The sequence below is a fragment of the Henckelia pumila genome, chromosome 2, assembly GCF_033568475.1.
Source record: "Henckelia pumila isolate YLH828 chromosome 2, ASM3356847v2, whole genome shotgun sequence".
Classification (NCBI taxonomy): Eukaryota; Viridiplantae; Streptophyta; class Magnoliopsida; order Lamiales; family Gesneriaceae; genus Henckelia; species Henckelia pumila.
In genome coordinates, this window is record NC_133121.1 from 7,342,576 (window position 1) to 7,363,408 (window position 20,833).

General features: G+C 28.6%; 1 protein-coding gene across 2 annotated transcripts; it reads left to right on the forward strand.

Moving 5' to 3' along the window:
- The first annotated feature begins 6,326 nt into the window (after positions 1–6,326).
- On the forward strand, positions 6,327–9,686 carry LOC140881071 (AP2-like ethylene-responsive transcription factor TOE3). 2 transcript variants are annotated; one of them, XM_073286074.1, is made up of 10 exons: positions 6,327–7,512; positions 7,624–7,649; positions 7,735–7,765; positions 7,882–7,969; positions 8,163–8,308; positions 8,406–8,450; positions 8,616–8,707; positions 8,820–8,974; positions 9,060–9,110; positions 9,232–9,686. In XM_073286074.1, exons 1-10 carry the CDS (start codon positions 7,043–7,045, stop codon positions 9,421–9,423), a joined length of 1,296 nt encoding a protein of 431 aa, XP_073142175.1. In that variant the 5' UTR covers positions 6,327–7,042; the 3' UTR covers positions 9,424–9,686. The 2 variants fall into 2 exon arrangements, with proteins under 2 accessions (XP_073142175.1, XP_073142174.1); XM_073286073.1 differs by having other exon boundaries at positions 6,331–7,512; positions 9,060–9,128.
- Positions 9,687–20,833: the final 11,147 nt, after the last annotated feature.

The window sequence follows — 20,833 nt, forward strand, 5'->3', positions numbered from 1 at the left end:
ATTTGAAATGACACCCGTGTTAAATTGATTTCAAATGCATTATAAATTCATATCACTGTTGCCTTTATAAAGGTTAAGGAGGCGTGGAATGAAATCAATTCAATATAAATTTATTCAAGCAAACTAATTAATCTAAAATATATATCTTCCCATTTTATGATTGTGTGGTTTAAAAATAATAAATTGCAACGTAATTTTTATATATATTCCCAATTTCAAAATTATTACATGTTATAATATAATATATATCTTTATGATAACGGGTGAAAAATACGTATTTTAATTAAATTTCATAAATATTTCGATTAATATTTACCAGTTAAAATATTTATAAAAACAATTTCATACATTAATTTACTATCTGAGCAAAGTGTCGTTCCAAAAAGTTTTCTTTACTTCGATATGGAGCGAGAAGAAAAACCAAAATCAGATGTTGAATCCCTTGTACTTTTATTGGGCTGAAGAGTTTGACTAGAGATCTTATTGATTTCAAAGCTGGGCCTGGCTTGGCTTGTCTTATCCAGCCCAGCGGGTTAATGATAATTTTCTTGCTTGGATCACTAATCACATTTGGTGGTTGTATATTGAATCTAGTATATAATAATAACTTTGAATAATAAACAATAGACACTCGATGATAATACTTGGATAAATTGAAGTAGATGTGACAAGTTTTCCAAAATACTATGTATGATGACAGATCCAAGGGACCTAAGAGTTGTATGATGATAATACTTGGATTATTTTTTGAGCATGCAGGGGTACCGTGTTAGTTATTCCACATCGATTGGATAAAATTTCTGAGAGTTGTATGTATATATACTTGGGCCGACAACCCTCACGATTGAGTTAGCTGTGTGGGTGTTGAACTAGATCCAAGTGCAAATCTTAACATCTCGATTAGTCCTTAAGCAATAAATTAATTCAAAATAATACAAACGAGAGACAATGATTTGAAATGATCGACGTGTTTTGAACAAAACATCTTGCAAAATATATAGAAAAATCTTCATTAATAATCGAACTCCCTTGATTATATGACCCCAAAATTATAAATCACACATGGAAACAATCTTTGGTTGAGATAACTGTATGAAAATAATGAATATTTACAATAAACAAATCCATAAACATATGAAAATGGTAAAATATTAGAGGGAAGAGTGATACGAAGGTGCGATCGATCGGAGGAGGAAAAAAAAAAGATTTTGGGTTAGGAATGTAATAGGGTCCTGGGGTTAGGGCAATTTTGGCAAAATTATTACTACACGTCTAAATGAAGGACAATTTTCGAAGATTAAAGCGAGTAAGGCTAAAAATTAAAAGAAATTGAAAAAAAATTATATTGACAGGGTATTCACGATTTAATTAATCGTCTGAATCGAATCGAAATTGAAAATTCGGTTTAACCCAAATTGAAACAATAATTTGGTTCGATTTTTGGTTCTTATTTTTTCCTATTTCCGATTTTGTTCATTCTTTTCGGTTAACTTCGAACGAAAATCATTTTTTTGGTCCCACTTAAACTGTCTTATGTATCATATACTCAAAAGCATTAAATATTAATGTACTTATCTTTGACGTCTATTTTGATTTTTGAGTTATGTTTTGAACTAAATTTTATATTTAAATATATTTAGTTAGATGTATTGAAATGTTAAATGTTAAATATATCAACACTTTATTTACGTTTTGAGTTTGATGTTTTTTGATGTTATATTGTTATAAATTCTAAAAGTTGAAGCTACAGGGTTTTAAAAATTAAAATATGTTATTGACATTTGCCAATATGAATATGATTCATTTTAATTTTTATCTTCATGTATCGCAAATTTGTCAATTTCATGTAATTACAATTTGTAATTTTATCATATGCATAACAATCAATAAGAAGCTTTTTATTATTATTATTGAAATTATTTTCAGATAATAAATAATTTCTTTAATAAACACTCGATGTATAAATTTAAAACATATATACTAGCTAGGTATTGGAGATTGTGAGGTGTTACTTTATATGGAATATGACCTCAAACAATATTTTTTTTTTTATCTTATACTTCATCAACTAAAAACACAAAATGCAACTTATTGCGGAATAATATTATTTACAAATGGAGTTAAAAATAAATTGTTATTATTTGATTGATACCGTTTTATAAATTATTCCTGATTGTATCTTAGACTGGACATTTCTGTAAATTTATCCATTTTCTGTCATTATTCCCATTTCCTTTTCGGGAGCCAACCCCCTTAATTTACCCTCCACCTTGACACGACACACCAATAATTTCAACTTTTATTCCTTCAACTATTCATTAAAAAATAGTTGGTTAGACTTGTTAGGTGATTTTACCTTGAATCAAGAGATTTTTTTTATTTTTTTTGGGTGTAATTTTTTATCGAGACATATTATTTGAAAAATCAATGGATTTCATTAATATTTTTTTCTTCCTTCCGATGAAACATAAAATCTCTCAATATAACATAAAATCTTTGGACTTATAACCATCGAGATATCAAAATGAAGCCTACTATATATATTACATAGGTGAGTTGACGATTTATAATCTATGTTATATTTATTATTATTATTATTTTGATGATGATGATTGAGGACGGTTGACTAGCTAATTTCATTATCATAATCCGTTAATTCTTGAGTTTATTCCAAAATATTCCCAATACAAAATTATTTTACCTTGTGATAATCTAAAAAATAGACACTAAAATATCACAAATATAAAAAATATTTAAACTATCCAACGTTCCCTTACTACAATAATTATTCCAATATTCCGCCATATTATATGATATAATTACACACTAAAATAACCATAAGCACAAAATTTTGGAAATGTGCATGTAACACCTATGTGAAATATTCAAAAAGCCGAAGACCCTCAATGAAAAGCAATGATATCTTAAAACCTTATATTTTGAAAAATCAGTCATTATTTCTTTAGAAAAAGAGACAAATTTGGCTTATTTTTAGATAGTTGCATTAAAAGATCACTTATTATGGGGGAATTATGCATTTTCAAGGGGTTTATTTTTATTGACGTGGAATTAAACTTGAAAGAATGAAAAGTGAAATAATAATCAGAGTATAGCTAGGTAAAGGCCGGTAATTGGATAACGAGGAGATCTCATATGATACAGGGTCGATCTAACTCATATTTATAACTAAAAATAATATTTTTTTTGAGATAATTAAAAAAATAAAGGGAGTGATCAAAAAATTTGACCCTCGTTTATTGAATTACATTGGGAAAAAATTGACCCTCAGCTATTTAATGAAATGACCCATATTTTCTACGTAATATATATATATATATATATATATATATAGTTTCTTTCAAGTGCCCACCTATCATGCCCACTACCATGCCCATCAATGATGTGGCACTATTCTATTGGATGTGATAAATATGTGATAAATTATAGGTCCAATAGAATAGTTCCAAATCATTGGTGGACATGGTAGTAGGCATGATAGGTGGGCACTTGAAAAACTCTCTATATATATATATATAGTTTTTTTATGGTGTCCAACAATTATGTCCAATTTTATGTCCACCATGTATAAGTCAACTCATCAATTGTGTTGGCCAACTCACCTATTGTACATGGTGGGCACAGAGTTGGACATAGTTGTTGGGCACCATAAAAGAAATATATATATATATATATATATATATATATATATATATATATATATATATATATATATATATAGAGTCAAATATGAAATTAATCATACAAAATTATAACGTATGACCGTATTACATGAGTTTTTTTTGTTGGATAATAAGTGTTCCATCGAGTTTTGGCATATGTAAGAAATGTGTTTTTGTATAACATGTGAATCCGCGGTCGCTATCATTTTGTGCGCGCTGAGTAAACCTCCGAACTAACAAAATAGTCTGCAAATTTAATCTACGCTAGTTAGGTAAACCACACTAGGAAAAATCTGTGCGACTGATCGGTCCAAAAAAATGTTAATATGGGGAATCGAATTCCTGATATCTAGTCAAATATTTATTTACTCCATCAACTAAAACACCTTTCAGGGCATGAAGAAAAATGTTTTTGCTTTTCGATTTGGTTAACGTCGGAGATTAGTTGGGCGAGAAAGAGACGGGGCTTTCTTTCTTTTTTTCGGTCCTTTTTATAATTAATACAAGATGCCGACACAACCATCCATCATTCGATAATAGTAATTTTCATAATTAACATTTACATATATATGAATTCGAATTTAGGATCCTTTGTCCCACGAAACCAAATCTCAACCATTGAATTAATTGGTTGAATTAATGGAAAGTTCGAGCGTATAATCTTTAATATTTCGTGGGTTCACACGTGCTCAATAATTGTAAATGAACCCTCTACCAATTACGACTTTAGGATTGCTTATAATGATACAAAATTTCGAACTTTAATATATTAATATCATAAATTTCATAATATTAATATTTTTCAATAATTTTAATAGGGGATATTAGATTATACTGTTAAAAAATTGTATTTTTGTTTTAACAACAATAACAAGAAAACTAGATTGATGAATAAACAATGCATTTTTATTTTCAATAACTCGAAGAGTTAAGTTATTTGTTCATATATATGATATAATTATTTAATAATGTCAGTATCATTCTATGTCATAAATATAGATGCTTTAATTGGTCCGATTTACAGATTTCAACAGCAATCGTTTTATATCATAAGAAACTTGTTAATTTACTTGATAATATATAGTTATATTAAAACAATTATATAGTTTTTTTTTAATCACAAAATACTTAATAGTAGATATCATTTATATTTACAAATATGATTTCTTACCCACAAGGGGACATGCTGGATCAATATAAAGCCCAAATATATAATAATCATGACCCATAAGAATAAATATTTATATATTGTAATCTGTTTGGGTTGGGACTAGAATAAGACGATTTTCTTGTACCCTTCATATGTCAACTCCTCTGATTCTCAATTAATCAATGGGTTCATACACAGTTTATTTATATATTTCGATCACATGTACAATTACCATGAGCAATTATGTGAGTACAAGGTGCTACGTTAGCTGTTGCTCACGTAGTTGCTCATGGTTGTTGCTCATGTGATAAAAAAATCTCTATATATACATGGGTTCATACACAGTTTATTTATATATTTCGATCACATGTACAATTACCATGAGCAATTATGTGAGTACAAGGTGCTACGTTAGCTGTTGCTCACGTAGTTGCTCATGGTTGTTGCTCATGTGATAAAAAAATCTCTATATATATATATAGAGATTTTTTTATCACATGAGCAACAACCATGAGCAACTACGTGAGCATATATATATTCCCTATTTAATAGGGCAATTCTCACAACTAGATATGTAAAAATGGGTGAGGTTCATAAGACTGATCCGCCACGTCATGTAAAATAAATTTGTTTCATCTGTAATTTTTCAACCTACCAAATAACATAGACTGACTTGTCTTGCCAATGCAGACAAAAACGTATATCGGATTGTCCTGCCCGACACATAAAAATTAAAATAAGAGGATTGACGTGGTAATTTTCTGATCGGCTCAGCTTAGAGATGCAAACGAACCAAATCAAGTCGAATAATGATAAAAATTTAAGACTCGATTTTGACTCGAATATATTAAGTATATTCGAGTTCGAGCTCGATTCGAAACTCGAAATTTTAAATATTTTGGTTCGAGTTTGGCTCGAATTGAGGTTCGAGTTCGGCTCTAAATATTCGAACATATTCGTGAACTATTCGAACTATTGCTACGATATTAATGTTTGAAAACTTTGTACAAAAGCTCGAAATGTCCGAAAAGTTCGAAATATATTTATATTTATTATATCGTTATATTATATTATATTATATTAAAAAATATTAAAGTTCGTGAACTATTCACGAACTATCGAACAAAATAATTTTGGCTTGAGTTCGGCTCGAAAAAAAGTTTGAACATATTCGGATTCGGCTCGAGTTCAATAAGTTTGAATACGAATCAAATGTTTATCAACTCGAAAAGTTTGCAAACTAACTCGATTCGTTTCAAACTAACTCGATTCGTTTACTTCCCTAGTCCAACTAGCCCGTTTTGTGATGTCCATTCACCACAATATTTAAAGCCTAGCTAGTGATAAACGGGTAAATGAATCTCACCTTATGGACTATAAAGGGGAGAAGAATGGTTAAATGGAACACCCACTGCAGGCATGTATAAACGGAAAAGGTTTCAGAAAACCATGCCTCAAGTATTTAAGACTTGATTGACAATTAAAAAAAGGCATCCCTCTAGGTTTATACATTTTGAAAACATACGGTCTACTATTTTTATTTTTACAACCACACACACACACACACATATATAACACTGATTGAATCTTTATATCTTCAAATGTTTATTTTTTTATGAACAAAAATATATTACAAACTATTTGATCTAACTTTATGGTAGGATTGGACTTAGCTTACACAACATACATAATACATATATAGATATAAGTAGGTTTCTTGTGAGATGATCTCACTGAAAACAGATCAATCCTGTTTAGATTTACAATAAAAAATAACGTTTTTGACATAAAAATAATAATTTTTCGTAAATGATCCAAATAAGATGTTTGTTTCACAAAATTAGTTTGTGATACGTGTGACAGTAAGTTTGGTGTGTGTATGTATTGGCACTCACTTGTGTCATGATGTAAGCTAAGATATATAGATGGGGAAGAAAAATCCTATCAATGGAACCGTTGAAATGGGAATTTCAACAATTTTTTCTTCTTTACTACAAGTACCTTATTTGGGCAACCCTATGATCATAGGTTTTTAATGTTCTTCCAAGATTCAACTTACAGTTTAATCGAACCATTTTTATTATTATGCAATATATATAGGGTGTATGAGCAAAGGGTAATTCATACAATATACCGTCATTTCTCTTTCTTCAAGTGGAGAGATTAGTTCAATTGTTTCTCCGTGTTAATTTCATTACTTTTGAGGGTTGAAATGTGGGATCTCAACGATTCGCCGGACCAAATTAGAAGGGAAGATGAATCGGAGGATGAGAAAGGGAAACGGGTCGGATCCGTCTCGAATTCAAGTTCTTCGGCGGTGGTCATGGAGGAGGTTTCGGATGAAGAAGAAGATGCAGCGGAGAGGAATGCAAGCAAAAGAATCTTCGGGTTTTCTGTGGCTAACAGCAGCAAAGATGATGAACCGGGGCCGGAAAGTGAAATTCCGGTGACCCGGCAGTTTTTCCCGGCGGGAGAGTCTGAGACGGGGAGGAGTACTGGCGATTTCCCGAGGGCTCACTGGGTGGGAGTTAACTTCCGGCAATCCGAGTCAGCCTCCGGGAAAGACACGGCGGAGGTGGCACAGCCTTTCAAGAAAAGCCGCCGCGGACCCAGGTCCCGGAGCTCTCAATATCGCGGCGTCACGTTTTACCGGAGAACTGGCCGCTGGGAGTCCCATATATGGTATATTTTTGTCTGCAAATCCATGACATCATGTACATCTATGCTATATTATATATATTTCTGCTTCTTTTATTATTTTATTTTATTTATTTATTTATCCTCTTAATTCAGGGATTGTGGAAAGCAAGTTTACTTAGGCAAGTTTACTTCTACCTATAAATAAATAAATTTTTTTAATTCTAATGTGAATTCTTGGTTAACACTCATTCTGAAACTCCACAGGAGGTTTCGATACGGCTCACACGGCAGCCCGGTATGATCCGGCTCTTTATATATCGCTAGAAAATATTTGTTATTTAAAATATTTTTCGCAAAATAAAATGAAATGAAATGGTCCCAAGTTTTCTGTTCTATGTAATATTATTGCAGTGCATACGATAGAGCAGCCATTAAGTTCCGAGGAGTGGAAGCAGACATAAACTTTAGTTTAAATGATTATGCAGATGACTTGAAACAGGTAACTCATTTGTGCGCGCGACACATATTATTATAATATAAAGGGAGACAAGAACATATATTATCATTGTAAATATGCCTTATATTTGTGTTTGTATTTTATGATCAAAATTGATCATTAATTCTTGAGAGAAATTATCTAAAATCTTTACAAAATAAAACCCACTTTGAAAATCGTGTATTGTATAATGCAGATGAAAAATTTAACAAAGGAAGAATTCGTGCACGTACTGAGGAGACAAAGCAGTGGTTATCCAAGAGGGAGTTCCAAGTATAGAGGTGTTACTTTGCATAAATGTGGCAGATGGGAAGCTAGAATGGGCGAGTTTTTGGGAAAAAAGTAACCCCTTTTTTTTTAATTTTAATTTTAATTTTTATTTGATTTCTCGTACCAGTTTTGTTCAATAATTAATTCAGGCTTTATTTTATTGGGATAGGTACGTTTATTTGGGTCTCTTCGACACTGAAATTGAAGCTGCTAGGTGGGTCTGATTTGTTTGAATTATTAGAACCTATGTATATTTGCTCTTTCAAACACAAAAGGGCAAAAAAAAAAAAAAAAATCTCTTACACTTCTTCATGAACTACTACGAGTTTCCGAAAAGATCGAAATTTATCCGAATTTGTTTGTTGTGATGTATTTGTAGGGCGTATGATAGAGCTGCAATCAAGAGTAATGGAAAGGATGCTGTCACTAATTTTGATCCCACCAGTTATGATGATCAACTTAAAGTTGCAGGTAATTAAATATCAAGTTAATTAAACTAGCTATAAACATGATGGATATATATATAATCAATTTCCAAATCCTTAATTTTTTTTTAATTATATATGTACATTTTGTACGCCAGAGGAGAGTACTACAACTTGTAACGATGCATCAGACCACAATCTGGACTTGACATTGGGTAATTCATCAGCTCCGGAGCGAAACCGTCGAGATTCGGGGGCTTCTTCGACGAAATCTGAAGTCATTTCTTGGAGACGCCAAGAATTATGGCCCAAGGTTTGTTAAGTACTGTTTTTCAATAATATATCCCATGATGTTTCATAGTATATATAACACTGTTTCCAAAATGGGAAAAAAACAGCCTAATCCCGACGACTCCTGGAAGACGATTTCGGCGGAGCAAATCGAGCATGTAAGGTCACAAAATCATGTGAGTTTCCAATTTCAGTTATATGGAAAAAAAAATAAAAATTGATCATATCCCACGTTTGTTCATCATATATATGCTACTGATTTGGAAACAAATATGACAGATTCGTAGGTTGCCTGTCGTGAGGGGAAGAAGTATTGGAGGAGAGTTTTCAGGGCCAAGAACTGATCGGCAAGGGCAAACGAATAATAGCCAAACACAATTATTTGCCAATGCTGCAGCATCATCAGGATTCCCACAGGCACAAAGTCGGCTGCAGATTAGTGGGATCCATCCTCTCACCAGACTCAATTAGTCGTGTTTTGTTTTGTTTTGTTTTGTTTTCGTGTTTTCTACTAAGCCATTTTTCTTGATTCCAGAGGATCCAAAACCCTTTTGGAATCAAGGATTTTTCAAATTTTACTCGTACGGAAAAAAATTAATTTCGATTCGAAATTTGTTCGGCTAAATTTCTGGATCCACCTCGAACGTTTTTAACTCGGTGGAGACATTTTGTAACTTGTACACGTAACCCTAATGTAGTAGCTTCATAATATTCAATCTTACGGACTTTCAATATCATAGTTTGTCGATTTTTTTTTTAAAAAAAAAATTATGTGGTTGATATATAATAGTTTATAAGTGTCGGAGACCGAAATCGAAACGATAATTAAACATAGTTAATAATTAATTAAAGGGGAGAAAAATGTGTGGTTTTTGTCATGTGAAATTTGAGTGGATATAGAGACTTGTCGCCATCTTGTATGAACTTCGGAGCAAGCAAACTTTGATGAGCAAAAATAAACGAGACAGAGATGGCTATTATGGCGAGAGGGACTTAACCTAACTCTACTAATTAAAGTCTCGAGGAGACGACTTCAAATATATTTAAATGTATATATTTTGTTCTCTATTTCATATACATATATGGTGCACCCACTTTATTTAATCAATTATTATCTTTATATTTTTTTTCTTGATGTAAAGAGAAAGTATATATCAAGTTGCATTTTGTTAGATTCTTTACATTTTATAAAGATTGTACTTATAATTAGATGTCTCACAATACATTGTTGTAGATAACTCAAATAACGGTAAATTATAATTCAGTCCCCAAACTTAAAAACTTAAATTGGTGATCAGTCCCTGTCAGGAAAAAACTTTGTTTAAATTCTCTGGGCCCACATGTTTTGCTTCGGATGAAATTTGGTACAAAACATGAAAAATATGGTACAAATATATGATATTTGAGTATCGACTGTTTCAAATCTAGGTACTAATTTATGATTTTTGAGTACTCAAATATGTAAGCAAATATTGATATAATGACATATTTGTTTTTCTAGATAACATCGGTACAAAATATTAGAAATACGGTATTAATATACTAGATTTTTTAGTATCAAATGTGTTAGATCTAGTATAAATATATGATTTTTGAGTACTAAAAAAATATTGATATTAATAACACATTTATCTTATTTGGATGAAAATTGGTACAAAAACATTGAAAATATTATACTCACATGTGATATTTGAGTACCCAATATGTTAGATCTGGTACAAATATATGATTTTTGAGTACTCAAACACATGTTGCAAGTTCACATTAATAAAAATGTTTAGATTTTATGCTCAAAATCTTATTTTTTGTACTCGATTTTGAACAATTAGTGTTTTAATATTATGTACTTGTACCATATTTTCAATGATTTGTACTCAATTTTATCCAAGAAAAATAATGTAGGCCCAGGAAGTGCAAACAATTTTTTTTCTGACAAGGGACTGATTCTTAATTTGATTTTGGGTTTAGGGACTAAACATCAATTCACTCATAAAATAAAAGGCACCTTTCGAAATAAATTACTTTGATGCTATATTTGCCCGTTGGATGTATGGATTTTTCTTTCATGCGTTTCATGTAGAAATTTTTTTATAGATTTCATCATATATATAATTTGGCATAGGGATGTTTTTGGTCTTCGAAGTTATCAAATTTTGATCATAATCTTATAAGTTTTCTCGTGAAATTTCACTTCTAGTGCTTTACAACAAAGTGTTGACATGAAATTAGACTCTTCTACAATGCCTAGCACTATATCAATTATATATGTATCAATAGTATCTCGTACCACATAATTAATGTTTCATGTCACATTGTACATCAGCGAGAAAATGCTAAAATCAAAAACAAATTGAAAGACCAACTTATTAGATTAAAATCAAATTTTAACAACTCACAAGATCAAAAACAAAAACATGTCAACTTATAAGATGAATTTTATAATTTTATTGTTTCACTCAGAAATTACACACATATTATATGAAAAAAATAGTCCTTTCTCATTAAAAGTTTTTATAAGAGATTATTTTAATAAATATAAAAATAACTAAATGATCTGTTAATCATAATTAATAATTCAAAATCTTTTAAAAATAATTAATATTTACTTGCAAATTATTAGGTGCGTGGATTAGTATTATATTCGTATATATAATATATATACTAATCCTAGTACTAAAATATCTTTGTCAAAACAAATATCAAGACATATATGTGGCAGGGATCATCCAAGGCTTTATGATATATACTAGTTGGGACCAAATTATTAAAATATTTGTGCAGTTTCATCATCTGGGACGTCATCATCGATTATATTATGCCAGGTTATTTCCATTAATTTAATGTATTTTTTAAAAAAAATAATATAATTTACTCATGTTTGGTACAAAATTTTAGCAAGATAATAATTATGTGCGCAGAGAATCAAGGTCACTCTGTTTAATTTTATTAGATAATTACACGTGCGTGGTACGTAATAACAATTTTATTTGATTGAAATTGATGTTATCAAATTTTGAATGTTTAATTTTATTAAAATCAAGTGTTATAATTTTTACGGGCAAGTTAAAACTTCAGTCACTATGATTTAACATATAATTAGCTACTGAAGCGAGAATATTACATTTTTAACTTTTTTTTTGGTGATATTTTTCGGTTCCCGTTCGACATTTTCAACTCAAATCTTTAAGTCATATATCAGTTCAAACAAATGCATGTTTCAATTGTTCAAGCCAAGAGGACAATTATTGCACTCAAACAATCACCTTATCAATAATTGTGCTTTCAATCAATGTGAATCGAAATCATAATCTTGACTCCGATATTAATTGTATAACCGAACGCGTCTCGCTTTACCAAAATTTATAGTTTATGGTAACAATACGACTCAAATATTTTAAACAACACAAAATCTCAAGCGTCGTGCTTCGATTGCTCTCAGAGACTATTATTGCACCTCAACATTAACAATTTATGTTAAATGATAGTTTTACTTCTATTGATGATTAAGTAAAAAAACAGTAATTTCTTTCAGAAAAATAATTTTTTGATTCATTAACTTGTCCAAATTTGATTTTTAGTCCATTTATGATTGTCAAATTTGATTTCGGTGCACACAACTGGCGAAACCAACTTAATTTTACCAGCGAAACAACAAAAATTCGGAGCATCACAATTAAATCTATGGGCACCACAGTAAACACATGGCAACACAGGAGGGAAAACATATAGGTGGTCCAAGTTCAGCTCGCTCACTTTGCAAAAAGGAAGGAATGAGAAAAATAAAACCAAAAATGCAAAACTTAAAATAAATTTCAATTATATTAAATTAGAATTGAAAAATATAGGGAAAAATATTTAAAACACCAAAAATAATAATAAGCAAATAAGAGAAAGAAAAAATAAAAGAAGAATCAAGATGACTGACAATAATGAAAGAAGAATACCATGATTTTTAACACTAAGATTTCAAATTTGTATTACGTATATTTTTTCAGCTTATTGAATAAATTTGTTTGCTTGGCTTTGATGATCAAATTTAAATATATATTGAATAATAATTTAGTATAAAAAATAATCAATATATATCCTAACAAAAAAATATAGATATATAAAAATAATAATATTTTTATAATTTAAACCATGCGTGTTATAGTATTAACAAATTCATACTAAGAAGATATTTAATTCAATTATACAATTAATTATTTAATTAATGATATATATATACATATTTGTTTCATAAATTCATCAAACTCTTGTTTTAAAATCTAACATATTAATATGTGATAAATATCATTTTCAAAAATCAAATTAATATAATATGCAACAGTCAATCCAAATTTTTCTTTATACTTTTATTTGTTCAAATCTTGTAATATTTTGTTCAGAAAACTCTTAGAGTAATTAGCTTTGTTGGGACTGGTGTCATTATTTTAAATTTTTTTTTTCTTATTAGAGATTATAAGTCATAGAAATAAATGATTTTTTTCTATTGTTATCGCTAATAATATAGTTTCTAGTCTAGATATATTATATTTATATTTCTTGATCATCTAATCAAGTATATGAACAGAATAATTCTATGTCGTCTAACCACATTATCTCTGATTTTTCAACCATTAATATATACGACAATGCCTTGATAAGACTCAAATATGTTTTCTCCTTAATTTCTTCAATAATAATCCAATCGAGTTGTTTTAAATTTGATATACATATAAAGTACATGTTGTTGTACATGCTATAAAAAACATTTATACATGGAGTGTGATAATTTTTGCAATAAAAATTTGAGCAGACAAAAAAATGTGAAGAATATTTTTTTTATAAGATGAACAAACATATTTTAAACAAGTAAATTTTTTTATAATCAATCATTTCAAAGATTAAAGTAACTTAGATATAAGAATAATTTGTCTGACATAAAAATCCATTTGCGTTTAGTGTGATTTTCTAATTTTTGTCACGCAAAATTTTACGATTTCATAAGTATTAACATTAATTGATTCATTAGTCAAGTATTATATTGTAGAACAAATATCAAAATGAAACTTAGTTATAATCATACTCTGTATGCATGTCTCACTTATTTAGACCACATTTATTTTTATATGTCTCAATTATATAGTCTAGTTTCATATTAAATATCATCTTTCCTACTCTTTTACCAATTTATCCCTATTAAATTAAATTCATATTATTAACTACTTCCATAATTATTTTATTTTATTAAAATTTCATTAAATCAAGGCAAAATGAGAAATTGATTTACAAAATTTACTTTTCCAAACACTTTCTTAATATATACATGTAAAAATTAATACACACAAGCATAAATAAGTGGGACGAAAAAAATATATATTTTTATATTGGAGAAGAAAATATTGATGTTGTTGATTACATTTTTAGTCCTTAAAATTTTCAAAAATATTACATAATTAGTCGTCACCATTAGTTTTATAATATTTCTTCCGAAAAACTGAAACATCAGAAAGTCTAGCTAGATTATCTTATACCAAAAAATAAATGAATGATTGAATAAAGGAGGGAAATACATTTTTTATATAAGTGAAATAAAACCTCGAATTATGATATGATTTCACTTGCCTTGAATCAGATGGTGAAATTTAATTGTTCGGTTTAATTTTTTGTTTTTCTTAAAAGTTTAATAATCAAAATATTACGTTAAAAATTTTAGTAAACTAAAAATATAATTATAACGATAAAGTTGAAATAAGTCCAAAAAATTAATATTTTTTTTAAAATTTATAGACCAAAAATTAAGATAGCTTTTAATTAACAACTTTTTAGTTTAGGACATGAATTAAATTTAACAATCAATCTGCCTTGAATAAAAAAACTCAAACATCAGAGAGTCTAGCTAGATTATCAAATACCAAAAATTAAATGAATGATTGAATAAAGGAGGGTAATACATTTTCTATATAAGTGAAATAAAACCTCGACTTATGACATGATTTCACTTGTCTTTAATCAGATGGTGAAATTTAGTGGTTCGATTTAATTTTTTGTTTTTCTTAAAATTTTAATAATCAAAATATTATATTAAAAAATTTAGTAAACTAAAAATATATCTATAACGATAAAGTTGAAATAAGTCTAAAAAATTAATAATTTTTAAATTTATAGAACATAAATTAAGGTAGCTTTCAATTAATAACTTTTTTTAGTTTAGGACATTAATTAAATTTAAAAATTAATCTACCTTGAATAAAAAAAAACTCAAACACCAGAAATTCTAGCTAGATTATCAAATACCAAAAAATAAATGAATGATTGAATAAAGGAGGGGAATACATTTCCCATATAAGTGAAATAAAACATCGACTTATGACATGATTTCACTTGCCTTTAATCAGATGGTGAAATTTAATGGTTCGATTTAATTTTTTGTTTTTGTTAAAAGTTTAATAATCAAAATATTACGTTAAAAAGTTTAGTAAACTAAAAATATAACTATAACGATAAAGTTGAAATAAGTATAAAAAATTAATAATTTTTTTAAGTTCATAGACCAAAAGTTAAGGTAGCTTTCAATTAATAATTTTTTAGTTTAAGACATGAATTAAATTTAACAAGTAATATACCTTGAATAAATAAATGAACAAAAATTAATTATTTTTGACCAATCTATAAAATGACATGAAAAACCTTCAAAAACCTTGGAAATGGCAAAATATTAATTATTAAATGAAATAATGAGGTGAAATAAATTCAGATTCCAACAATGCAATTAACTAAGCTCAACATAGGCAGCCAAGTGGAACTATGCAATTACGGATTTAACCTCAAAAACAAAGAAAGATGATATGAAAATTAAGATTAAGTGAAGTGAAAATGTAAATTCACAATGAAAAGTGAGCCATATATATATATATATATATATAATTCCCATTATTTTGTTTGTACGTATTTTAAGATCATTCTACACTACATGAGAAGAAAAACCGATCTCGATGTAATTTTTATGAGATGTTCGGATAAATTAACATTTCTCTTGAAAACAAATGAGTATGTAACATTAATATTTTTTTTGTTTTTTTTATTTCGTGTAAATATACTATGAAAAACTCTCCTTCTATAGTATATATATATAGCTCCCGATATTTTATGATGACTATATGTCTTTCATAAGAAGGTCTTACAGATTGATCTGATCTATATATACAATAAACGTAATGCTTTTGTCATAAAAAAAAAATATTTTTTTTACGAGTTGAGTTGGGCAAAAACTTTATAAAATTGACAAGTGAAAAAATTTCAAATACACTGTCAAATAATTTGTGTTTTATTATATATATACATGGGAAGATAAATAATATAATAACTAGGATTTAATTTGTTCCTTTGTGCTAGCATTGGTTCAGACACCAGCATCCTAGTCCCTATAGATTTTTTTCATTTGCAATAGCATATGAAATTCTGCAAAATCCACAGAAATCATATTCACATTTTCCAATAATTATAACAAATAGCTACAACATTAATTACAACAACTATATATAATAACAATCACAATGATGACAAGGTTTTGCCGCAAAACCAACACAAATAATCTATACACTATACTATAATGCTTGAGGCTCAGTGGTACATGTGATGAGATAAATAATATATAGATAAATAATGTAATGTAATAAAAAATAAATAAGAAAGAATAATGGATTTGATTTGATTTGATTTGATTGATATAGTATAATTTATTTAATTTGATTGATTAAATTTTATATAAAAATGGTAAATTACCATATTATCTTTTTAATAATAATAAAAAAATATAAATAATATTATTTATAAGGGGTAATATAGTAATTTCAATTCAATGATTTGATTGATTTAAGATAAATAATTAATGATTTGATTGATGTAAAATTATAATTAATAGATGGATAAATAATATGATGAGAAGAACGTGTGATTAGATAGAATAATTTTATACATAGATTATTAATAACGGTACTGAACGGAGTGAGCGTATTAGAGTGACAACTTCTACATATAGGATAAATCTCTTTTGATTTATTTATTATCATGATACATAAAAAAAGAATCATATCTAAAAAAAAAAAGAATCATATCCAAATCAAATAATTATTTTTCTAAAAAAATCATAACTAAATCAATTATTGAAAAAAATAAAAATTCATTATACATGAAAAAACGAGTAATTGTTATATCTGGCTACATAATAACACACCAAACTCTTAGAATAACCAGAATAATCATTTAATATATAGAAAAAAATACTCATACTTTCATATTTCTATAAATCTATAATATCACTTATAACTATCATATTTCATATTTATTTATTTTTTAATTTAAAAATAATTAAAATATTATTTTATTTTAATATAACATAAAGTATTTATATGCGTGAATTTTTGCATGCCTAAATTGCTGGTATTATATTGTTTACAGGTAAGACGTGTACAGTAAAAATAACAATAACATTAGTAATATTAATGATGATGACGTGCGTTATGAACTTGAGAAAATTATATATTGATGTTTTTTTAAAGATAAAAACCATCTATATAATAACATCAAATACGTAAGTTAGGACTCTCACGAGACACAATACCACGAAGTCAAAATGGTAAAGTACAATGAATGAACTCCACATTTGATCTTGATAGAAAAACTTCACGAGCTAAACGATGAACAACATGACTTGCCGATCTTTGCGTATGCTTCACGGACACAAACACCAAAAATTCCAAATATGTCTTAACTTCCACATCAGCTCTTTTTGGATTAAGATTCTCAACATGTTAAATGACCGTTTGCATCCTTTGAAGAGAATTCGAAAAAATAAAGACTTTGGCGAACCCTTGAACAATACAAATTGTCCATGCCGAACCAAATCACAAAAAGCTCCACAACTTTTCACCGAGCTAGATTGCTGTGTAAAGCAACCTATCGCCCCTAACACATAAAAGAAAATTATTGATGTTACTTGTTTGAAAAATAGGAGTTGTAGGCTCGTTGAAATCCGCACATTTTATGAATTCAAAACCGAGCGTACTATCTATATATCTCACTTAAATATTTTTTTTAGTATATAGAAGAATATGCTTGAAATGCACACCGCATAATGATCCAGTCCCATCTCGTTGACAAATAAAAATAAAAGTTATACATGTGCTAATTAAACGATATTTTCTTCGCATAATAATCCAATTAACCCCTATATATGTGTGTGTGAATGTATGTGTCATCTAGTGGTCCATATTTTTGAAAAAAAGGAATCAAGCAATAGACAATAAATTCTTGATGAACTTTAAAAGAAGGGTCATTGTGGGTTTCCCAAATTGGAATTTCTTCATCGGTGAAAAAGTTTACGGTGGCTTTAATTCTCCTTCAAATTTGGGCAAAATGTGTGTTCTTTTGTTTGTGCAAATCAATGTTTTTAAATTTAAAGGACCACGACTCGACGCTGCCTTTTGGTTGGGAGTTGGCCGAAATGGTAGCGTTAGAAATATATCACTTTCTTCATTCATTTATTCATTCACCTTTTAAAGAAATTAAATATATTCCGCCATGCCATCCTTCATTCTAATTTTAATTACTTTCTTGATTTTGTAACCATCACCTAAAATTATAATGATCAAGCCAAAATTAACTGTATTGTGCTTTCCATTCGTGACAATTTGGTTGATTTTGATCCCTGGGAGGAGAATGCATTTAGCATATGAGATCTTACCAAAATCGTCATCATGAAAAGGATAAAATTTTGATAATTTTAATGGGGCAAAAAATTTTGTGAGACCATCTTACGGGTTAATTTAATAAGACACAACTCAATCCAATCCAAATCATTAAAAAATATTAATTTTATGCTCAAAATATCACTTTTCATGATAAATATGAGCCAATAAAGAAATCTACTCTCTTATTGGTCAAATTTTGATAACAATGCATGCTATATATAATTTGAACTTTTTGGGGGCACGATTCATCAGTTTTCTGCGTAAAAATGTTGATTTTTATGATATCCCACGCTACAAATGAAAAAAAATCAACTAAATGTACAAACAACTAGCTAGCGTGCGAGACTGGTTTGATATTTTTTCTGTTCAACGTATTATAATATATATAACAGCAAATTTATTTGTGCTCCGGCCTCCGGGCAAGGGATTGATTGTTTATTGTTAATTTATTAATAATAAATATTCCAAATCCGATGGGAATTTAGAAAAGGAAGAAATTTACTTTTGTTTGGCACATTATTATTACCCTTTTCTTAAAGAAGCCGAAAAAGAACGGACAATAATTTCAAGAACCGAAGCTTTATGGTACACTGCCATCACAGTCTGCAGTAACTCACTGGATTTTAACTTTTGACCTAAATCTAACATCTCCATTTTCATTATTTCGATTTGTCATAAAATCTTATAAGTAATATACCCTTGTACATTAATGGATAACATTTAATTTCTTGTAGGAAAAAATAAAAAAAAAATTCAGTGATAATTTAATATACGAAAGTTGTTCATTGATTGTTAATTTCGCCAGCTTCTTCTTTAAATATGTCAGTGACATTAAAGTTGGTAAGAAATTTGGCTTTTAGATTTGAAATTATTGCTGAAATAAATAACAATATTGCCAACTTATTCAAGAACAAAAATATATAAATTAACTTAAAAAATTTATCGGATCACACCTTATGTATGTATGTATGTATGTATGTACAACACCAAATTCAAGAAACGTAGTGTTTAAGTTGTTGTATCATACGATTAAACTTCCGGTTTTTTTCTCGGATCAGCTCGAATTTTCACGCCGGTAAATGTGACATGAGAAGGATGAATATATACTTGATAGATTGGATTAATCACTTACATATATGTATCAAAGTTTATTTCTTTGCGACGAAGATAGAAATTTGACAAGGACTTTAATTGGCAGCTTCAAGGAAATGGAGGACCAGATTAGATAGGTGTAGGGATCAAGTGAAGGACCCATAATTTCCTTTTTATTACATGCTAAAATTTTCTCCTCCATACGTTTTTAATTTCGATATTTTCTATGTTTGGGAAGATTGAAAATATAAAATGGAGAAATATAGATTGGGTTAATTTAGTGGTGGCCACGACCAAAGTATCAATCTAGCATCTCCAGCCATTCGTTCCCCATAAGGTGGTATTCTTAAATCACACGGTTAGGCCATGAAATTAATATGACATAAACGAAGAAATTTTAACGAGAATAATTCATTAATTTCAGTTGATAAATAAAAATAATAAAATGTATATGAAGATATTAAAAAACTAATTTTTTAAAACCTTTTTTAGATATATATATATATATCCCATGAAATATGAGGAGTTTGTGCTTTAAATAATGAATACTAAGCTTGCATATTGGCAACCTATTTTTTATGACGATATAACTTGTAGTCGGTACCATTCAGCTTCTCATATTAAAAATTACATCAAAAAATAGTTTTTTTTTAAAAAAAATAAAATAAAATTAGGCAACTGAAATATAAACGAGTGAACTTGAATGGGAAACAATAGATGAACACGGCTTTTCCAATTGGGTACCAACAATTATGAAATTTTAATTAGCGAGCTCTGTCAACTTTAATTAATCACTGGAGGAGACAATGACATAAAGTTGTTAAATAATTCACACGCAACTTTAATTAATCACCCAATATTAATTGCACTATTTTTTTCAGAATTTGGTTTACTTTGAGTTTCTTGACTCATTGAATTTAATCTGATGAGTACAATAAAGACTATGTTGAGTGGTAGGCCACGCTCGATATTCCGAAAAACAAAAAAGAAGTTGATTTCAACTCAAAAGTTGAACATTTGGATGCTATTTTTACACCATATATATTCGGCTTGTA